This window comes from Pimephales promelas, chromosome 20 (assembly GCF_988280905.1).
Source record: "Pimephales promelas chromosome 20, fPimPro1.hap1.1, whole genome shotgun sequence".
NCBI lineage: Eukaryota > Metazoa > Chordata > Actinopteri > Cypriniformes > Leuciscidae > Pimephales > Pimephales promelas.
In genome coordinates this window covers 21,746,919-21,770,382 of record NC_142788.1, presented here as the reverse complement: position 1 = coordinate 21,770,382, position 23,464 = coordinate 21,746,919, and the positions used below count along the sequence as shown (strand labels likewise).

Below are 23,464 nucleotides of genomic sequence, written 5' to 3'. Positions count from 1 at the left end.
GAAATAAAATATATCAGGGAGATTTATAGTGATATAGAGGGAGAGCAAATGAGGGAAGGAAAGAAAGACAGATAGAGAGAGAGAAAGAAGGGGGGTGGGGTGCCATGTTAAAAATATCTCTTACTACTTAGTGAAGAGAAAGTACCTCAGCTTGCTTTCCATTTATTTTGCTATTTTTGCAGCTTTTCCCGTAATGCATGGAGGAATGAGACCTTATAAGTGGATGACAAAAAAAGATGTCTGCCCAGTCAAAAAAGAACATGATCTATAATCTTCAGTGGTCTAATGGGATTTGAACATATTTCTATCTATTGCAAATCATATCCATCAATCAGACAGACAGATAGATATGATTTATGTCAGACAGACAAAGCACTTAAACCCAGGTTGTTCCAAGCATACAGGCTGTGGTAAGTGGCCTTGCATAAAAAAGTCTGCTAAATGGCAGCTAATAACCTGTCCAATCAGACAACCCCTTGAACAGCCACTTATTAGCGTTCATGTGCAATGGGAGCAGATCAGTCTTTTTTGTATGAGATGATTATTATTGCAGTAGTTGCGAAGCCCTCTCCCCCTCTCTCTTGGTTGAGTAACTGCCAAGCATTATGAGTGCCAGCTCATTACGAGGGTGAGTCAAGATGGTTCAGAGACACTGGGTTCAGGTGGGCTTGTGATGGCCTGGATGTGCATGCTCGACAAATCCAGCAGGAACCTGGGAATACTGATCGAGACAAAACAAAGGGGCGTATGGGGCAGATCACCTTGAAAACAAGCTCACCAACTCATGTTCAGCCTAAACACAATGCTTCTGGATCTCATAATGGCAGTATTATATCAAGTACACAATACAAGACTGAACTGAAGCATGTTTTCTTAAAGACTCCAGGTTTCTGGTTTTCGGCCATGTGGATGCAGACTTCATAACTAACCACAGATATCAAATATAAATCATATAAGAATTTTCTTGTTCTCACACAAACTCTTTACATAGCAGTTAACTGTTGACCATGCAGTAGATCCTATACTAATGTATTGTAATAACAGGTGTAAAATCGATGTACAGGCACTCAACGGCTAGCAGCTAGAAAATACCCATGCCCTGTGAGCAAACTCATTGGCTATGTTTCCATCCCTCTATTTTTATGCGCATTTTGGAATGTTGCATAAAAAAGGATGGGATGGAAATGTCAAGATGCAAATAAATAAAATTCTGCAAAAATGCACTCACTTTAGGCGTATAGTTTGTTTATCAAATAAGAAATGTGCATAAACTACCATGGGAACCACGTTTACTGAGTAAATCCCTCAATGCACAACAAAAAACTCATGTGACACTGGCTCAACAGTGGATGTGATTGGATAACTGGACTAATCAGCGGACCAATTTCATTCCACAGCCTCTCAAATGTTGGTTTGATCATTCTGAAATGCCTGAGCCAAAGTCTGTCATCAAAATTATTTGGATGAATTCTCTCAAGTGAATTAGCAGTGTCTCACTTGATTGCAATCCAAACACCAGGCATCCGAATGTAAGATAACATGACAGCATTTATTTTGTTGTCTGTGCACTCTGAGACACAAGTCATTTATGATGTAGGAAAGAAGAGCCAGAGTGGCTTCCTCGATTGCAGTAACTTCCATTTTTATTACAGATTTTTTGCGACAATTTCACAGAAAGTAACGATTTTGTTCTTTTGAACACATGGGATGCTTTATTTGCAAATGTTTTACGAGACATTTCCATTTTGCGCACAAGTTAAATTCGTAACTTTGTATAGAAACTTAGCTTAGGTCAGAATCTGCTCTCTCGTTTTCATTTACTCCTTTAAGTTGACTAAATTTGTCGAGTAACGCAAGGATTAATGAATGATGGTACTGGGGGTAATTTCAGATACAGCCAATATGTCAAAAAACAATACAAGGTAGAGTTTGCTCCAATTTTTTTTTTTTGCAATGATTTGTATCCAATAACCACTTACACAGTGTTATATATTTCTTTCCATGATTCCCCCTTATCACTGCGTCACCAATCTATTCCTTTGATATTGTAATAGGTTAGCGACCCCTAGCAGCTGAAAATTACATATAGTGAGCGGTACCTTGCAGTGGAAAAGCACCATAAGCGTGTACATGAGAGACAAACAATTGTGGTTGTGACCGGTTCTCCACCCTAAATTGGCCTTTATCATGCCTTTCAGGCATCACCCCAGTCAGCTTTTGAAATTGGCTTGGGGTTAAAACTAAATTAAACCTGCTGGTGAAAATGAAGCCATGGGGAGGAAGAAATCGTGGAGCCATTGGTTTCAATATACGCCACGGCCAGAGAAAATAAAGGAAAGGAGAACATTCTCTTGGCAGAGCAACAGCGCTAAGGTCCTTCTTACTCGATTCGCTCTCTTCTTTCCTGCCACTGGAGCCTGTCTGATTTATTCACACATGTTATGACTGCCTGTACACTGGAAAAGTATATATAAAAGCAAGATTACCTGTAGGTTTGCAACATACCACTGGAGCTGTAGGGGGATTTGCAATGGTAGAAATGCAATATAGCAGCAGATGTTGTGATTTACAGCAGAGTGGTACTGTCTCCCTCTTAATCACTACCATGACGAGAAGCACATGCTCATACCCGGGCTTCATTAAATCGTTGTTCTTCACCAGCCGTCTAAAGCAGATGGGTTATAAAGGTTTACAAGCCTATGAAGATCGTGTTCTTTGGTAAAGCAAAGCTATGTTTTTGGGACGGCCATCTTGTTTTCATTATATAGGTTTGCATTAGCAGGATCATGCTGAAGATAAGGCTAGAGCTTCAAATTTCTGCATCACAACAGACTTCCAGGGACAGTTAAAGTAATAACTATTTATCCATTAACAACTGAACACATTGGAGCAGAAACTTTTTTAAATCTTTGCAGACTTTCTAATAAATTTAAAGGGGACCTGACACGCTAAATCTAAATTTTCAACACATAAACAGGACTTTGAACATCCTACAAGTTTCAAAGCTTGAAACTTCCTCAGCACAAAAATAACATTTATTTAATCAAGCTTTAAAAATGTCTCATCTGGATTTGCATGACAAAAAAGTGAGTAAGTGTTTTGATAATTTACATGTTTAAAAACACTTACTCACATGCAATAGTGAGAGGGCACTGATACTTTTTACTATGCAATGACGTTGGCCATTCCTAACAACCTGACAAGAATTAAGGTTGAAGTGAATAATTTTTGTGGATATATGGATGTTTGTTTGTGCTTAAACTTGCATAACTATTATTTCAGTGCAAAAAAAAAAAAAAAAAAAAGTCTTGTTCACAGACTAATCCACTTTAACCAGGAAAAATCCATGCAGGAAATACAATTTCTAGTGACTCTTATACTAAAACAAGTAAGATAGTGCATGCTAATAAACAACGTGACCATGCTAATCAGTGGGCACAATTCCTCGGTTTTCAGCCTATATTGCATGTTCTTCTCAATGAACACAGCTGCAAAAATCTACAACAAGCTTCTTTGTTCAGCTCATTTTAGGCAAAGACATGTTTTTTCCTGAGGTAAAAACTCAGCTTCCTGTTTCTGTCAGAGCCAAGCAAGTTTCAAAAAAGATAACACAAACTCTTAGCTCGGGTCTTTAATTATGTTTCTTCAGACTGTTTGCTTCCATCCTTTACTTCCTCCCTCTATTTTTTTCTATCCTTGCACTTATTTTCTAAGCCCAATTTTTTTTTTTAGTTAAGTGTGATGCTAGCAATCACTATGAAATGCTGTCTCCACTGTAAGCTTCTGCTGATGCTGGATTTAATAAAATCAATGCATGGTGCCATTACGTCCAAGATTTGAAGTTTGTTTGAAGTTTATTGATTCTCTAAGTGGGTCTATGAATGATACATATGCATACATCCAGCAGCAGACACCCTGTTTAGCGTTTTCATTCAGATATCAGTGGGGAACTGTTTCAGCTACATAGTCGTGGACCCCTTAATAGTGTCTGAGCCAGTGGGGATACTATTACTATTGTGTTAACATTTTATTGACAAAAAATGCATTGGAACACGTTCATCTTGAACACAAGTTCGTTCAGAATCAGCTACATATAGCAGGTCGGCTAACTCGATTTCCTTTACATACATTCCCGTAGTGTCACAGTGCATTTCACTGTTGAATCCTTGTGTCTATTGACTTCAATTGGGCTGCTTTGAACAGTTTTTTTCAGTGTTCGAAACTAGACGGTCATTGGATAAATGCTGCGATTATGTCCCGCCCATGGAAGCTCAGCGTCTCTGGGGGTGAATGGAGGGTCTGCCAAAAGACTGCATCTCCTTTTGATTGACAGCGGTTTTGTACTATTAAAAGTCATTGAAGCTATTCGAGCTCAATCCCATCACGAATTTTGCAAGTCTAATCGAACAAACTGCTGCAACCTATTTCTTGGTTTTTGATGGGTGAAATTGCTAGCCAATTTTCATCATGCATTTCACACAATTATACACCACACTCCTTGTTTCAATTTAACCTAATTCACACATTTCCCCCTGCTGGCCATTGAGAGGACACTATAATCAAATCAAAATGGAAAAGATGCCGAGTTGGTACGACAGTGGGGAAGAATTTACTTATAAATAAATGGACGATTAGTATGATGAAGGCAGAAAATGAGCTTCCTCTCTTTGAAAGACTAGCAGCTGCTACTGGTCTGAGTAGATGATTGTCTTGCGTCTCGAAACTTGGTGCTCATTAGGAATGAGAGAAGAGACGTCATATGGTGGATTCCTGCTGGGCTTGTAAATAATAGCCATCTATAGTTGCAGTGTGGAAAAGAAACAGCTTTCACTTCTGTGCAATTACCAGAATGATGGTTTGGCTCAAAAAGCAATGTGATTGCATTCTGCTGGTCATTGGAAAGATCATGGCTACATCACTGGGGAAATGATGGAAGTGGTTGATTTTTTGTAACACTGACGCATATAAAAAGAAAAAAGAAAAGAAAAAAAGTAAGATTTGACCATGAAGGATGATAAATTGGGTGATTTTTTTCTAAATTTACAATGAATCAAGACATATAAAACCCAAAGTATTTTTTGCTAGTTTCAGCCCGAAACTCCACGCACCAGCACCACGTTGTTTACATTGCAAATGCATTTGTGCCCGCATTTGTCCGCTCGTGTCTGAAAACGAGGTGTATTCAGGCACATTGTTGGTGCGTTCAATTTTCCAACCATCAAAACCTGGTCTAAAGTCAATGGCGCAGTATTTTTTATTTTATTTTTTTGTTATTTAAAGGCTATGCAGGTTAACCACCACTTTCGATTAGTGGGTACATAAATCACTCAAGATATATCATTTTTAAAATGTCTTTTTGTCATTCAAAATGTCATTCAAAATGACATTTGCGGCTATCCAACATGAAAACTTTGAGGCAGGTTTTGCATGTACCAAAGCCTTTCACAATATTGTTTTGCTAATCTGAGATAGCTCCAAATTTCTCCCACAAAAGACCGAGAAGACAGAGATGTGACGTTGTTTGGAGGTAAATTATGTCCTTATACATATGTGTCTTGCCACTATTGGCCAAACAGGTCTGACCCGACATTACTACAATTAGCCTGACAAATTTGGGTAGTCTAAATGTGTAAGCTAGAAATGTTAATAGTTTTCCTTGTTATAATGTATGATTTGCAAAAATAAAAACTGCTGCATCTGTGATGATGAGAGAATCAAAGTTTATGGGCATTGTGCACACGCTAAGTTACATAATGGCCAAGCATGCGCTCTTAAAATAGCATTATTAACAACGTGCCACTGACTTTAGAATAATTTTTTTCACGTTATATGTATATGGCATGTTGGTCTTTGTTTGTTGTTGCTGGTATACGTTGCAAATAGAAGGGTGGTAAAATAGTTTTTCGCCAAGAGCGGCAGAAGTGCATGCACCGGTCCTGGCTGTAAACACGAGCGAAATACCGGAGTGAACATGGCTGTAAACGACCTGGAATGTTCTCCACAACAGAGCGAATTGCATCCTGTGTCTCATTTCCCTATTTCCACGGTCGTTTCGGTTTTCGATTTCTTTAACCTACAATGTAAAACTCGGCGCTAAGCGTCTACGTCACGGCTCTCAGCCCGCCTTCTGTTTATGTTGATTGGCCGGCTGTTTTCAGACGGCAGAAAACTGAAAGATAGGCTGCTATCTCAGACTGACTGCAGGAGCGAAATGAAATTAGCGGAAGTAGGAAGTCTGACGTAGTCAGGCTAGCGCATGGGTTCCCTCGATCGGAAAGCTATGCATTTTCCCCATAGCCTTTTGGAAAATCACAAAAAATTTGATGTGTGTTCAACAAAGAGTTGAGATGCTTTGTCTATCAAGATAATCTTTACAAGTTAGTCCAAAATGTATACATTTTGAAGCCTATTTAAAGTTTAAAAAAAACCACAAGCAAACATAATAAAGTAAAAAAGAAAACCACACAAGAAGGTTATAACTGGTGTGTTTTATGTAATAGATCAAAACGTGAAAATATTTAAAGGCTTTGTTAACCACAGACCTTGTTTCAGGCGATTTAGAAAAAACCCATAGACTTTAGGGCGAGGGAATCGGAAGTGATAAAATGCTAACTCACTTCGCGAATTGGCCTACAAAGTGGCATCATAACTTTGGCAGTCTATAGAGACAACCGTTTTAAAAATTTTATAATATTTCACAATATTACTGTATTTTTGATCAAATAAATGCAGCCTTGGTGAACATTAGAGATTTATTTAAAAAATTTCCATTTTTAAATCTTACTGACACCAAATATTTTAAACAGTAGTGCACAACTCGGAAAAATATATAGACTATATAAAATTTTTTTTAGAAGATGCTATAACCTATATTTTTAAGTGAAATAGATATAAATGGCACAAAAACCATGGCTCTGACAAAAAAAAAAATTCTGTGGTACTACCATATGATACCATGGCATAGTATCACATTTTAAAGAGGAGTGGCAAAGTCAAATTACAACAGGTTGAGGAAGTTGGTTTCTGGAAGTGAAAGTTCTGGACTTGCCCATCCATTACACCTTCACAGACAGGAAAAACCTTTGGAAAACAACTGATATGTGAAGATGATTATCTCTGCACAATCTAGATTGTTTTTCCTATAAACATCAAAACAAAAAGGGTGTATCCAAGTGTTTGTATTGCATTCCTAGTATGAGACATGCCTGTGTGTTTCAGACACAGAGAGACATCCGTAGGGTCACGAAAGGGATGTGCGCGACACTGTGAACCAGGCCGATAGCTCTTGCGATCACGTCTGCCCCTTTAACCATGCAGAAAACCGCACATCGACAGCTCTCCAGCTCCGCGAGCATTCAGGTTGTGTACTTTATTCCCAGGGCTGAATAAACATTTAGCCCTCATCCGAGTGTGATTAAACGCTCTTACATAAACCAGTCATTTATACTCCCTTCTATTATAGAGAATAGAGCTTAGGTGTCAGAAAGGGGCATATAATCTTTAAGGCAGCAGAGTCAGGCTTGGAAAGTGAAAGAGAGGGAGATGGTGGGAGGAAGTCATGTATGGGTTTAAGCGTATCCATCTGCCTACAGCTTTCTCCTAATGTGATTTATATTTAAGGGGGAGAGCCTGATGCTAATGCCCAACATTAAAATTCTATTTGCTGACTTAGAGCAGCACTTGAAATCAACTATACATAATCATAGGGTACCGTCACTTCGAGACGGTCACCATTGCTAGTCAAAGGAAGTGCATTGCCATTTTCCACTTAAGAGGTGTTCTATTTACTCTCCATGGATGCTTAATACACTCAGTAATTTTTGTTCGGCCGATACAGCGGATTACCCGTATCATGCAAAAGTAATCATTTTCTACACTGTAGAAATGCACTTTTCACAGTCATTCATGATTAATTTATTCTCTGAGCAATATTAGTGGGCCTTCTGAGATCAAATTAATATTTTTAATCTGGTCATGTGATCTGAACATGAGGGTCGAAAAAAGTGCTATTCATTCACTCCAACCTACATATTCCTGGTGGTACTGAGAATCGAACCCACAACCTTCGGGTTACAAGTCTGACTCTCTAACCATTAGGCCACGACTGCCCCCATATACCACCCAATCATTAACAGAGAACCATAAATTTTACTGGTATTCATAACGATTACTGAAATGTTGGTATTGTAACAACACTATTTCAGAATGATGTAGGTTAACTTAGATGATCCTAAGTGAAGGTAGAAAGCACATACTCTGACTCAGGGGAAGAATATCCATTACATAAGCACTGGAGATTAAACTAGAGGCATCTGAACTATGCCGAGCCCCGCAGCGTCGAAACAATGATAAGAGTACATGAAGAAAACTTTAAGCAGTAGATTTAACATAAATTATACAATTTTAGACTCAAAACAGATGGACTATAGCTAGAAGCAATTGTGTAGATGTAATCGCAAGACATTTTGCAATGGAGCCATCATTTAGCATACAGCCTTAAAGGAATAGTTTACTCAAAATTAAAGGTCTGTCATCCTTTAGCTTACTCATTGTATGAACAACTTTCTTCTGTGTAACACAAGAGAAGAGATTTTGAAGAATGTTCCAAAAACTTCTTTTGTCCATCCATACAATGAAAGTCACTGGGATCCAAAACAACATTAAACCCCACTGACTTTCATAGTATAAACAAAAAAAAAGGTTTGGGATGACATGAGTGTAAGTAAATGATGATAGAATTGTAATTTTATTGATAAACTACCCCAATAGAAACCTCAATGACTGGCTGAAAATCCTGAGAGACAAACCAAAAAAGATAGGAGAGAGAGACCTGGGCTGTACTTAGTCAAAGTCTCAGAGTTAAATAGGGGATGGAATGTTTCTGTGCAGCTCCCAGAGTTTCACCCACGTGCTCCTCCAAAAAAAAAAAACCCTGAACACATGGCACCTTGATCTATATCCAAACACGCTGCATCTAATGCATGAACATAAACATGCACACGCGCCTTTCTTGACGCTCGATAATCGTGTGTACGCCTTTGAGAGGGGGAGTGAGATGTAAAGTGTGAGGGGAAGCCGTAACCAGAAGTGACAGACATCTGTTGCTCCAGCTGAGCGCGAGCAGAAGAAAAAGAGGCACGACGAATCCCCCCCCGACATGCATGCAACGCAATACATTCACACTCAGAGAGTAGAGATAAGAAAAAGATGGGTGAGCATCTGCCAATGCAGATTTGAAAAGCGAGACCTGCTGGAAGAGGATCGTAGAGCAAATAAGAAAATCAGAACATCAGCGTGGAAGAAAAACGAGAATTAGCATTCAACAAAACACACATGACCAAGAAGTTGCAAACTCAAAGGGTAGTAGTAGCTTTCTTATCCTTCATCTCTTTGTAATCTGTGACAAAGTTAAAGTCACTGACCTCTGACCCGGGCATAACAGCAGCCGCATTTTGCCAGGACTTTCCGAAACAAGTGGTGGCAGGCGCAGCCCCGATGGTGGTGGCCCCCCTTCATGGTCTACCCCAGTCACAGACCACAAGATTAGCAGGCATGGACATGGCACATCACACGCGTTCACGCCAAGGAAATCCCTGTAGTGGTAATTCCAAAGAGGTGTGGAGGAAAACCTCAAAACAAATCCCAAGAAGAGCAAAAGTCCAGCTAGTCTGCTAGGCAATCATATACTGTCCGAATATACAGTCTCAGGCTGTCACTGCACAAGCGAGAAGAAGAGTCAACAGCAGGCAAAAGCACAGCTCAGTCTCCCTGTTTTTCCTCCCTCCTGCTCTCACTGTCTGCTCAAATGACAGACTGTTACACTGCCAGAGAGAGAGAGAGAGAGAGAGAGAGAGAGAGAAAGAGAGGGGTGAGGGGGCGGAGTTAGCAGCTTGACTTGCTGGCTATTCCAGGATTCAGCTCCCACTCCCCCTTTTATCCCCTTCATCATGCGTTTACTCTTCTCATAATATTCTCTCTGCTCTCCAGTCTTTTCAACCATCTGTCTAGGACTTTTTTTTTAGCACATAACCATTTTAGTTGAAGATCTCAGATGGCTGGTCCAAATTCGAGTCCCTCATGAGTCAGATCCAAGATAAACAAGTTGGAAAAAGCAAATCTTGTGAGCTTAATTGCATGTGGTAATTATTTCAGATGTAACAGGCTAAAAGGGTATGTCAGACCTGCTGGGACGCAGTGTGGGTGTGTTGTGTTTACTGTACACAGGGTTTACAGAATACAAGGGAATATGGTCGCTGTCTTTTGATTAGTTAAAGTTACAGGCCTGGGTAGACACACAGAGTTTGCTGTGTCGAATCCAGAATATCACATTTCAACGGGTAATGTTTACACATTTTGATCAGTGATCACATGTGTCTGTGTTCATAATTCACAGTGGCTGGAGAGGCAAGATGGTGAGGGTATGTTTGTGTGCTTGTCACCTCTGATTGGATGGTCTGTTGTAGTGCTGGTGATTTACAATGACATCCCAAAACAACCAAAATGGGAATGTTATTGAGGTAAAGTTAACAAGGGCTTTTCTCTCCAGATATAACCAGCAGTAAAGGCCAGTTTAAACCCCAGGTTAAGCAATGTCTTACATTTTTTTGTTACATTTTATATACATTTCTCTAATAGTACCCATAATAAATAGCTATTATAATTAGGACTTTTAGAATATTACACATTTTTTAGTGATACACAACCAATCATAAAGTGCCTCAGTGCCTCAAACTTTCACAAGCTGTTAGATCTTAGCATCTAAAAAAAATTGATGAATGACATGTGTTAAGTGAACACACAATTTATTTGCTGTGTGAAGACTACAGAAAACTAGAGAGAATGTGCAAGGTGACAGCAGTTATTAAAGGAATAGTTCACCCAAAAATGAAAATGATCTCATAACTTATTCACCCTTAAGCCATCCGTGGTGTATATGACTTTTTTCTTTCAGCTGAACACAATCGGAGTTATATTAAATAATATCCTGGCTTTTCCCAGCTTTGTAATTGCATTGAATAGTGCCCAAATTTTTGAAGTTCCAAAAAGCACACCCGTCCATAAGTAATCTATAAGACACCAGTGGGTTAATACATGCCTTCTGAAGTGAAGTGATGGGACTTTTTAGACTTCTAATACGTGACCAAATTTTTTAGTTCTGTTCTAACCTCTGTGCTTCCGCTTCAATTCTCAAGCTTATGCTATGTCACCCTTCTGCCAGAACTGATTGTGTTCGGCTAAAAGAACAAAGTCATATAAACCAAGGAGGGCTTGAGTAAATTATTGATGCTGTACTACTTGTCTAATCAATAGCTATGTTTCTATCCAAGTTGCAAATTTATGTTAAAAGGAAAAGAAAAAAATAACCACCACGAATCATAATAATTGAATGTGCAACTGCCGGAAAAAAAATATAAATATATAACACCAATGCCAAAGTAAGAATGACATAAAATATGGAACAAGATAGCTCAGGGTTAAGAATGACCCTGGTGTAAAGGGGGATAGTCTGTTAAAGGTATAATATGTAGGATTTTTCACCACCAGGGGTCACCAACCTCTAACAAAAAAGGCATATTTTGATGACGCAAAGCATTAAGCGGAATTACGGATCTTGTCGTCAAGCTGATGGATCTTTTATGGATGAGTGAATACATTGGGGTTTTTGACATAACATGATTGGTATGAAGGAGGGCGCGATTGCCAATGAGAGAAGTATACCAGCGCCATACGCGAGTCGCACGGATATAAAGGAATTCCATTCTACCGAACTACACGCAAGTGCTGAATTACTCACACAGGTCAGTTTATTAGACGAATTAAACCTGAGGTAACGTTAACGCAGCACAGTTTCATTTTCTCTATCTGTTATATCACACTAAACGGCATTTGAGTGTTGAATGTTGTTTTTGAGTGTGTTGTTGAATGTTGTTAGTTAAGTTGTTTATTGGCTGTATAGGCTGTATGAGACTACTGTAGCAGTGAGCTAGATCAACATTAGAATAACATAAAGATAATCTTCTCACATTTCATCATGTTCAACTAAATAACATTGATTAGTTTTATGTACATTTGCTCACCTGTCTAATAAGTACACGCATCTCTATCAAGTTAGTCGCGGACATGGAGCTCTCGGCATCTTGAAATATGTTGATCTTCATTTTAGTCCTCTTTTTGTCTCAAAGTCTGCTTGCCATGGTCCATAATGTTTGAACAAAACAACAACAGCGTGAGCGTCCCACAAAGCATAACGCAGTTGTCCACGTCTGTCGCCATGGTTACTATGGCAGTACGAGCAGAACCCAAGGGTAACACGAATATGACATCATTGACTGGCGACTCCTCGCCCCTGCTCACACGCCCCGTTTCCTTGATTAAAATTGCAATTTTCTCACGATTTACAAATAGTTGGAAACATTGGGGATATTGCAAATAATCAACTAAACAAAATATATAACATTGGCCTAGTAGTTTTAGGATATTTTACTGCAAAAATCCTACATATTGTACCTTTAAGCAGAAGAAAGAATAGTAAGAATTGTGTAAGTGATGACAATTTGTATTTTTCGGTAAATTATCCCTTTAACAGTTTCAAGTGTGGAAAACCCTATAAAGAGACAAGGCTCATAAGAAAAGTGTGTGTCGGAATGTGATGCTAATGGTAAAGAAGAGCAGGAAATGGAGTGCAGGCTTCTTCTCAAGTGCATGAGCAGCTGGGGATTGTGCTGAGGTTGTGTGTGTTGATGGAATTAGTCTCTCTCTAGAGCCCAATTACCCAGTGTCTATTGCGGAAAAGCAGAGAGGGATCTCCATATAAGTATGATAAAGACAATGAGAGTGGAGAATTCACTGAAGTAGCCAACAAACCATTCCCCCATCCAGCCCTGTTCAAAAGACAAAAAAACATCAGGACTGACACTGCCACATGCTGAATATATGTAACGTATGAAAGTAAAACAATCTACCTTGTGTATATAAAACAATGATGAATTGAATCTGTCTTAACGGTATATCTAAATGTCAAAAAAAAATATTGCATCAAAATCATTTTAATCCAATTTCACAGTTCAGTTTTAGTCAGATTAGAGCAATAATTTATCTTTCAGACAGTTTAGTCTGACTGAAATTGTACCAGTTTTAGATAATGTAATGGGCTTCGTTTAGCATTATAGATGTTAATCAGACTACAATTGGCCTCAACATTGTGCGCTTTCTCTGCAAGAGAGATGGCATGACATTTTTAATCCTTCAAATATTTCTTTACGCACTGTGTCATACTTGGCCAGAGAGATGGAAAATGTAGCTTGACTATGCAAAAACCTGCTGTGGCTCCATTATAACCATGCATGTAAACATACTCCTAGTCGGCCCATCACTGTCATTCTTATCACATAAAATCGTCAACTCTCAATGAAAACAAATGAGGTTACTTTGTCACTGCAAATTGCTGTCATCCCCTTAACACCTCCACCAGGTTGCAGTGTTGTAAACAGCAACCCATCATGCTGCTGTGTCTGCCTGTGGCATGAGTGGCAGAGGATTTTACTCACAAGAACAAAGGAGAATTGCTTTCTCTCTTCTAATCTATTTTGATTTGGTTAAAAGGAAAACAAATTAAATTGAAACTTATTTTAAAGCACACCATCAGATTCAAAGACTAATGCTGCAACTCAAACAAGCAGTGCTGTCCTTATTTTGTTCCTTTTCATTTCAAGTGTAAACTGCTTACTACAGTGAAAAAAAGGGAGTTGCATGGCTATGACAACAATTAGCTCTCATGGAGATGTTTGCATATGATCACAAGATCACAAGAGAAGTTTTCTCTCTTCCTCTCTCTAATCTCACCATCCTATTTCACTAACTAGTTTGCTTTTTTCTCTCTTTGCAAAACTTTATTGAAATGAACCATACCAGGAGTGCAAATTTTGATATTTGTTCTGAGCGCTTGTTGTGTTTGATTTTCCAGTTAAGGTACAGTGTTGTTTAAAGACAAGCAAGCAAATAATTTCAGAGGCAGATACCTCCCTAAAAACCAACGTACTGTACAGTATCTGTCTATCTGTTACATGTGCCGTACAGAGTGCATTAACATTTCTGATCAGTAGAGGGAGTATGTAGTGTCTTAGCATTGGGCAAGTAGTTACCCCTTTCATGAAACTCTTCACTGATTTGCTAACACTCAAACTTCTAGGAAATACTAAAGATAAGGTGCCTACTGCCTAGTATTTTATTGTGAAAGGTACATGTATTGTCCCATTAAATATTACATAATTTCTGTCTAAAAATATAAAATAATGTCATTTCCAGTCAACCAATAGACAAGTTTTACTGTAGTAGCTTTATAATATTTTTCTGTTAAAACTACAATGATGTTCAGAAACAGAATGGCAGTTTTCTATGATGAACAAGTCAGCCTACAATACAATTTTCAGAAATAAATAATCTCTTGCATTTGAATATTATAATCCATCTGCACAGACACATATTAAAATTCCATGACAACAGGGCAAAATAACTAAAGAGTGGTATGAGGTGAATAGTGTATTTAAACCCATACCTCTCATCTCGGTCTCTTACCATTACTCTCCCTCTCCCTCTGTTCTTCCCGCACCCTTTCCTGTTTATTTACTCATTCTTCACTCTTCATTGCCTCCATTTCTGAGTCTACCCAGGCACATACATATTCAAGTTATTCAACACACTCAAACTCATCTACACTCACCCTCATACATTCTGTATGCACTAGAGCTGAGCGATTATTCGTTAAAAGATTGCGATAGTGAGGCTGCATAACTCGGCTGCCACGTCATCATTAAGCACTGCTGAAGGCCATCTCAAATTGAAGGATCTTTAGAAAGGTAGCCTAGCCTTTGTTTCTTTTGAAGGATGCATCAAGTGAATACTTCGAGTCCTTCAATCACCCACAATACTTTGCACACATTACAATTCACTAAAAAACTGAAGGAAAACAAGTAAGTGCTGAGCTTAATGGAGTTCATGGTGAAATATAAAATCAATAAATCATAAATATAAATCACTAAACTGCAAAAAATGCAAATTACTGAGAGACTACGGGTGGTTGTCATTCGCTGTGTTGCATTAATACAAAGCTTTAATATAAAGATTTTTAATACAAATGTTTTTTTTTCCAAAATTAAGTTGTAATAGTATTTTCATGCTGTGACCATAGGGGCAGGAACATGCGTGATGTACCCATGCGCACTTAGGGCCTGTTTGCTCAAGAATGCTCGGGGATGAAAACGTAAAAATATTTTATCGGATGTGCCTTTCGTTTACATGGTGACGGCGTTTTTGGGGCTTAAAAACGCAAAAAAGTGAAACCACCCTCCACAGTGGAAATCTTAAAAACGCTCCACCACGCGTTCCTGTGTAAACGGTACAAACGCAAAAGTCTTCTAGACAGTGAAGGTTGTACGCAGGCGCGTGGACTTGGTGTTGTTGTGTGGCAGTGCTTCACGTTGCCACCTAGCCGCCTGGAGTGCATAATACATTGAATTTCACACTCTTTTGCGTCACCATAAGCACGTGGATTTCCCACCAAAATCGCTCTTCTAAACGCAGAATAAAAAGTGATAACGCAACGCCACTTTTGAGTTTTCTCTTCAGAATCGTTTCCGTGTAAACATAGCCTTAGACGGTCTCATTCTAGCGTTTAATGCTGAGGAGGACACTAGCCTACAACCCTCAGTAAGACTGGACTAGGAAGGACACAGCCTTATATAATGCAGCCTTCCATTTGAGAAGCACCCTATATAAGGGAGTCACTGAATCATTCATTCCAGAGATTTGTTCAAAAACGCTGATTCATTCAGTAATGAAACAAGTGAAGTCTTTATGAATGAGTCAACAAGTGAAGTCTTTATGAATGAGTCATTGAATCATTCATTCAAATCGCTAATTTTTTTTAACCAATTTAATTAACATGTTATTTGTTTAGTTGTCTTTTCAGAATCGTGGGAGATTCATGATCTCTTTTAAAAAAAATCACGGTTCTAAATTTATTCAGAATTGTGTTTGCACACATGAAGATATATAGCCTAGCATGTAAAACAGCAAATATACTTTTCAAACTCGTTTTCCCATCATTCATTAATATATAATACACATTTTAAAGAACATGTTATCAATGTCTACTCATGTTTGCATACAGAAGTACATAGACATAAAAACTGGATGGAAAAATTGCTTGATGTAATGTTGGATCTGTTTTCCCACTCCCCTCTGACTTGTTTTTGCACATACTGATGATGATGATGATGATGGGGGATTCAGGCATTGCTCATTGCATGCTAATCACACAAACAACGATTCAAGCTTTAACTAACTGATAGTGACGGGAACACTGAAAATACTAGCAGTAGTGGGTTCGAGCTCAGAAAGCTTGTCCCAAGTTAATTTACTTGATGTGCGCAGATGAAAATGAGGTAAACTTACTTAATCTACTCTAAAAAAAATATATTCACTACCCCTCTATCCGCTTCTCCAACCCATTCTAAATCATACTATGCAATACCGTGACCATACTGTGTTTTTATTGGATTGTTTAAACCTCTCTAATTCTCATTCTTCCTCTTTCTCTTTCTAAAAGCAGGAGCTCCAATTAAGGCCTGCATGAATAGGCAGCAGTTTGTGAGAACAGAGAGACAGTTGGCAGAAAGCCGGCTGGCTGCACTGAGCGGGTGTTGTATGCTCTGCACTTTGTTTGCTGCTCTGTCTCCTAACCCAGGCCAAGAGATTGGCCAGGACTCTCACAAAAATATATACAAAAACATGCACACAAACTCACATATTCAGACACAAGGGATGTGTACCATTTAGAACCAAATCAAGCAATTCTGTTCGTTTGAACTTTCTATCAAATAATCCAGAAAAAAGTCGCAATTTCCACAACAATAATGAGGAGCAGATAATTCAGCTTTGTCATCACAGAAATCAATGATCAATCAATCAATCAATCAATCATAATGACACCATTTTCGTCATTGGCCAGAGCGGAAAACTGCCCCACCACCACCACAACCCCATTTCACAATATTACCTTTTTATTTTATTTTTAATCAAATAAAGATACAAAGATAAAATAAAAAATATCTTACCAACCCCAAACCTTTGAATGGTTTCGTGTGTGAGATGTGTGTCCATATATTAAAGGGTTAATTTGCCCCAAAATGAAAATTATGTCATTAATGACTTGGCGTTCCAAGCCCGTAAGACCTCCATTCATCTTCGGAACACAGTTTAAGATATTTTAGATTTAGTCCGAGAGCTTTCTGTCTCTCCATTGAAAATGTATGTACTGTAAACTGTCCTTGTCCGGAAAGGAAATAGCTTAAATATGTTAGTTAGAATTTTTTGAAGTAAAAATAACAAAAACTTTATCCAGCATTGTATTGTCTTAATCTTAATTTGTTTTCCGAAAATGAACGAAAGTCTTACGGGGGTGGAAAAACATGAGGGTGAGTAATTATTGACAGAATTTTAATTTTGAACAAACCCTTTAAAGCAATAAGCCCCTTGAAGCCATGATTTACAGTTAAATTAGAACAGCTAAGGGGCTTGTTAGGCGCAATGCAGAGTGGAGTGCCTAAAACCCCTTAGCTGTTCTAAATTCACTGTAAAACGCGGCTTTGAGTGGTTTATTGCTTTTATAAAACGGTAACTCCATAAAAATGTTCATTTTAACATTTATTTTATTCATAAAATAAACGGCAACCAAAAAAAACATAACGTCATCATAACACATTATTCGTCCACCAAGCAATGTAGTTCCAAAGCAACAAAGAATCACAATCGGCAGTTGCGCAGTAATACTAATGTAATGCAGTTACAGGTGTATGTTTGTTGAGTAATTTACACCGACTTCGAACACAGCTCAACCAATTAGAATCAAGGACCGGAACTATCCATTTTATAAATATACATTTAAATACATGTAATACATAGACATCCATAGATATTGCAGGCAAGGCATGAAATCACATCTGCATGAAAAAGCTGATGGGAAACTTATTGCCTCCCACAATCCCTCTCGCCAGAACTCCCCATTCCTTGCATACTGTATTCAAACAGATGCACCTCAGCATCCTCAGATCCTATAAATCCCCTCGCTAAGATGAAAGGAGGATTTTTTGTATTTTTAAAGATTAGTCTTGAGATATTTATACAGGTTTATCTAACACAATCCTTATAATCAGATATACATGCAATAAAGTTCATTCAACCACAAATGAAGGTAGAGATTATGTAAAGTGTATCTGTTTTAAATTACACTATACAGAGACCAAACTTCTTCTTCCATTTCCATATAAAGTCAGCATGCATTTCCTCTGTTCTTAATCTCATCCTGAGATTTTTGTTCATAAAACATCACAGGGTGGAAATGCCATCTGTGGACCAGTTTTGTTCCCTAATTCATAAAGAAGCAGATCATTACATCTGATCTCCGCAGATGCAGACTGCTGTCTCTGTCTGCATGATTGTGCTCTCTGAACACTGTAGCCAAAAAGACGATGTCAGGCTACCCTTTTCTCATCTTCAGATCAAAGACTACCTCACCAGAGCGCTGTTCATCATGAGGACTTGGCTAATGCATTTGGAGGAAAGTGTAGCAACCTCTGCTCTGATTAATGACCAACAAGTCAACAGTTAGCACCAAAGAGCACAAACAAAACAGACCAACATCCATCACATGACCTATCCAATTCCCAAGCTCTAGCCTAAACCACAGATCTTATAACAACGGGACGCATCTCAACGAACAGTCACCATATATCAACATCCAGTGGATAAACACAACACTGAGAAATATACAAACAGCCCTACAGCTTTACGACATGGCTGACACAGGCTCAAACTGTTCTAGGAGCTGATTGAGAGGATGATGTCTGATGGTTGTTGGGTGTGAAGGTTTGGCTTCCGGCCTAGAGCCCCAGTACAGAGGCCAGCAGTTTATCAAAATGTCACCGGTTCTGGATCTTTAACTCGAGAGGATGTCTGTGCTCCTTAACAACTTTATTTTCACATGCTTTGACCTCATTTAGATGTAGACTTACATCTATTATTTCTGTAGTAATATCTTTTTTGTTTTTTCTTTTATTTTGTGGTCATGATGTGCGCAGGTTAGACATATTTTCACCATTGCAATTTAAATCCAATTATATTCCTGAATCTGAACAGATGTATAGCAAAATGATGCAGCATTACACCTCAAATGTAAATTCAAAGAACTAAAATTGAAATTCAAATACATTTTTAACTGGAAAAGCTAGGTTTGTCAAGACAAACACTGACTGTTGGCTTGACGAAGCTTGGATTAAAGGTTTAAGAAAACATTTAAAATTTATAGGGAAAGAATTTTCATAGAGAAGAATGATAAAACAATAGATCAGAACAGTCGAGGGAGAAGAAAGAGATTTCTTTCAAAAACATTAAAAAAAATTCTACCAACCACAAGCTTTTGAATGGTAGTGTAAAAGCTTGTGGTTGACTTTTAAATGTATTTGAAAAAATCTCTTATGCTCACCATGGCACACCAAGCTTTTGAAAAGTAGCATATACAAAATAATAGCCTCGATAGACAGAATAACAGCATGATGAAAGAATTATGGACAGAACGAAAGAATCATAGATATACAAACGATAGAATGACAGTAGATAGTAGCGGTGGAACGGTACATGTATTCATATTAAACCGAAACGGTACGGACGTCACGGTTCAGTGCACGAATTTACACGGAGAATACACGGTATAAAAATAAATAAAACACACGTGCAAATTAATTAATGTAATGTGGAACTACTGTTAGATACGCGGGTTCTTTAGGGACACATAATCTGTACCATCAGCTAGCTCTGAACCATCTATCTTCACTTCAAACGTTGGCTTTATACGCGCGTTCTATTTGCTTTGGACTAGCGTCGAATTAGAGGCGATAGACGCAAATTTTATGCTCATCTTTTTGACAATCGTCATATTGCATTGGTTTTAATTTCATGTCCTCGGAGCACTAATCTGACACATTCTACATTGATTAAAAAAGAAAATCGAATGTGCTTTTAATGGTAGTATTATTTTATACAGAAATCAATTATTTATAATTCAGATGAGAATAACGTTTTTTTTTTTTAAATGAAGGAAAACAAATATATTGATGTGAAATATAGCAAAATAATTTTAAATTAATTCAGGTACAATTACCAAACATATCGTAAGAACTTTTTGTGTTTTTATTCATTTAATTAATACTAATTAATTAAAAACTAATTATATAAAACTATTATCAATGCACTACATATAAACTGGTTCTATGCCTTTATTAATCAAGCTTATTTAAAAAATACAATGCCTTCTTTATTTTTGTTTTGCTTTTCCCTCCATTGTACCGAAATCGTACCGAACCGTGATGTCTAAACCGAGGTATGAACCAAACCGTCACTTCTGCGTACCGTTCCACCCCTAGCAGATAGACTGTTATAATACAGAATGATAGAATGAGAGCTAAAACAAAATAATAATAATAATAATGATAGACAAATAGAACTTTGTGGAAGAACATAATTTCTCAGATGAATTGTATTTCAGTAAATTTCAAATCCAATCATTTCCAATAAACTCTTTGTAGGGTGTGGCCAATTCTTTACAAATTTTACCTCATGAATTAAAAGGAAGCAAATTCTTCAATTCTGGAAGTTAGGTTGGATAACACAACACATAGTAGTAATAACGGTCAACATTTATGTTCTAATAAAGTCTTGACATGCATTAAAACACTATAGACATAAAAAATATAGACATGAACACACACACACACTGGAAAACTCTGAGGCAACCAGCACCAATTTTCCCTAGTGTGGCATGTGCAGCTCCAAATCTGTGGTAACAGAGGACCTTTTAAGGTCGGGACTCGCTTAGCCTATGTGTCCCTCGGGAATTCTGACTCCACATTCCCTCAGCTGTGTGTTTTGGTTTTTATTCTAAGGAATATGTGGAAAGGAAGTCTTTAAAATCTGCCAACTTATGAATGGATGAACATTTCTTGCAGAACAAACCATATATAGAGTTTTTTTTACTGCCACATAATGTTTTATGTCAAATATCAGCACCCCAGAAAAATCTTTGCTTGCATAGCAGGCATCTTCTACTGTAGTGAAGATTGCATGATTATTCTGACTGTAGGGGAACAATACATTAGAGCGCAACACATGACAGCTGTAACTCAATAATGAATGAAGAATTATGAATAAAATAATTATAACCAAAAACTACTGCACTGTACTGTACTGAGTCTTGTACGCACATGAACCACTACATATTCATGTTCAAAATGAATAATACATAGATTCTTAACAACAAATATTTCCCAGTGCCCTGAAATATTAAAAAATGAAATATTTCACCACGTAAAACATTTGAAGCAAATATATCTCAGTCAGCACAAGGATCTAATTATGTTACTCACACTATCTGCAGTCATATTCCTAGGAAACTATATATCAGCCATTCACCTTTGAAACGGCACCTTTTGCTGCTTCCTGTTGTTTCTAAGCATTCAACCAGACGAAAGGAGATGGAAAGGCATACGTGTTGTTTCAAACGTTTGCATTGTCCTCAGCCAACTCTGTTACGAGAGCTGATGACATGCTTTAAGGTTTGTCTGACTAAAATAATTACTCCTTGGGACAGTGAAGCTTGGAGATTTGGGGAAGACATGAGGGCTTCTATCCAAGGAAATGTCCTGAATGGACTGTCGGACATGAGCTTTGAGTAAGGAAGAGAAGACAAAAAAATGGCGTTAAAAAGGGGAGAATGTGTGCAAGCTATACACATCTGCATGTGATTTAGTGAATGTTGGCACGGTCTCGTGATTCCACTGAAGCCACTAAACGGCATCTTGTTTCTAATCTTTAACAGATGGGTGATCTCTTGTGCCTCTAACTCCTCTAGTAATGCAGCGGCCTCTTCAGATATAGACAAAGCAAAATTCCACTCTGAGCCCTTCAGATCTTATTGATGGGGAACTGAAAAGTATTAACTTGGAAAGACATGTTTTGCAAAATGGCTAACGCTTATTTGGTTAAAAAGGCCGCTATTTAAGCAAAAGTTTAAAACTGTCATCATTGTTAACTCACCTTCTTTTTGTTGTTCCAAATCTATATTTTTTCACAAAAGGAGAACATCTGAATAATGTTTCCAAGGAATTTCAATAAATAGGTATTAATGATTTTTAGCTTTAGATTGGATGCAATGGCATTATCTTAAAAGGGTTTCTCATGTGCTACAATCTGAAACCATTCAAAAGTTTTGTGTGAGAAACGGCTCAAATTTGAATTTGGCATTGAATGTATTGAGTCTCTCACTGGTCCATTCATGAGAGAAGCAGGGATGTCTAATTTGTGAACAAATCATTCTTTTGTCAAATCATTCAGTGGTGAACTGCTCACTGGAGGTCTAGACTATCAGTGAATAGTGTGCATTTCTCACAAAAAGCTATAGTACAACTTCAGAAGACTTAGACTTCAGGAATCATGGACTGTTTTTGGTGCTTATGACATTGAGTTTATGGTGCTTTTGCATTCTTTATTAAAGCGTGGACGCTTTAGTCCTTGTTTATTGTAATTGCAAGGGCTAAAACATCATCAGAGCTTCTCTTGTGCTCCATAAAAGAGAGTCGTACAGGTTTGGAATGATTTTTATGATGGTCATTCCAAATCAGTTTTGACTGAACTTTCCTTTTGTGGAGTTATTATTTGGATCATCGCTTGGGCATGAAAACCCCAAATTCACAACATAAAAGTAAACAAAATTAGTAAACTTATATAAGGAGGCAACCCTGATTAAATGGGCAATGCCGCTTGTGCTTGGTATGGCTTAAACTAATATTTACAAGCAACAGCTTTGACACTGCAATTCATCTAAGGAGACTCATTTGAGACAAACAACCTCGGCTCCTTGGTTTCCTATACACCACATCTTGAACAGTTAGGGATTTGGCTACATGATACATACCACCCCATCCCATTTCAAAGCTCTTTCTGTTCTGAAGGACTCAATTTAATCCAGTTAACTCTAAAAAAAATCATAGCTGCAACATGTATTGCTTTTTTTCAAGACATTGGGCTAAGAGTGGGTCTCCCATCTGGAAACTGTTCAGGGCAGCTTTACATCCAGTTTTCGTCATGGAAGATTAGCAGAGATTGTTTCCCCAATACAACTTGATTAAATAAGTTTGATTATCAGTTCAGGCAGTACAATTACAGGGTGTGGTTCATTAACCACCTGTTTAGACCTGAGACAAAGCCAATCTGATAAGAGCTCTGTTACCTCCACTTATCTGCATCCAACAGAGAAGGGCTTTCATTGTTGGACTGCGGTTAATATAATAACATATACAAAAGTGGCACTTTTTTCTATTGTAATTGCATCCAGCCGTCAACAAAAATGAAACTG

At 37.9% G+C, this 23,464-nt stretch overlaps 1 protein-coding gene across 5 annotated transcripts in view; it reads right to left on the bottom strand.

Annotated features, from left to right (window-relative positions):
* arhgef25a (Rho guanine nucleotide exchange factor 25a) overlaps positions 1 to 23,464 on the bottom strand; it is an 86,538-nt gene that overhangs the window by 57,603 nt on the left and 5,471 nt on the right. For 2 of the 5 annotated variants that reach the window (XM_039652426.2, XM_039652427.2), the window contains exon 1: positions 9,423 to 9,817. The exons of 2 other annotated variants lie outside the window; for them this stretch is intronic. In XM_039652426.2, the coding sequence (XP_039508360.2) occupies positions 9,423 to 9,516 (94 nt within the window). In that variant the 5' untranslated portion in view covers positions 9,517 to 9,817. Of the gene's footprint in view, positions 1 to 9,422; positions 9,818 to 23,464 lie in introns of those variants that run through there. One more of the 5 variants, XM_089124679.1, reaches the window with a different exon arrangement.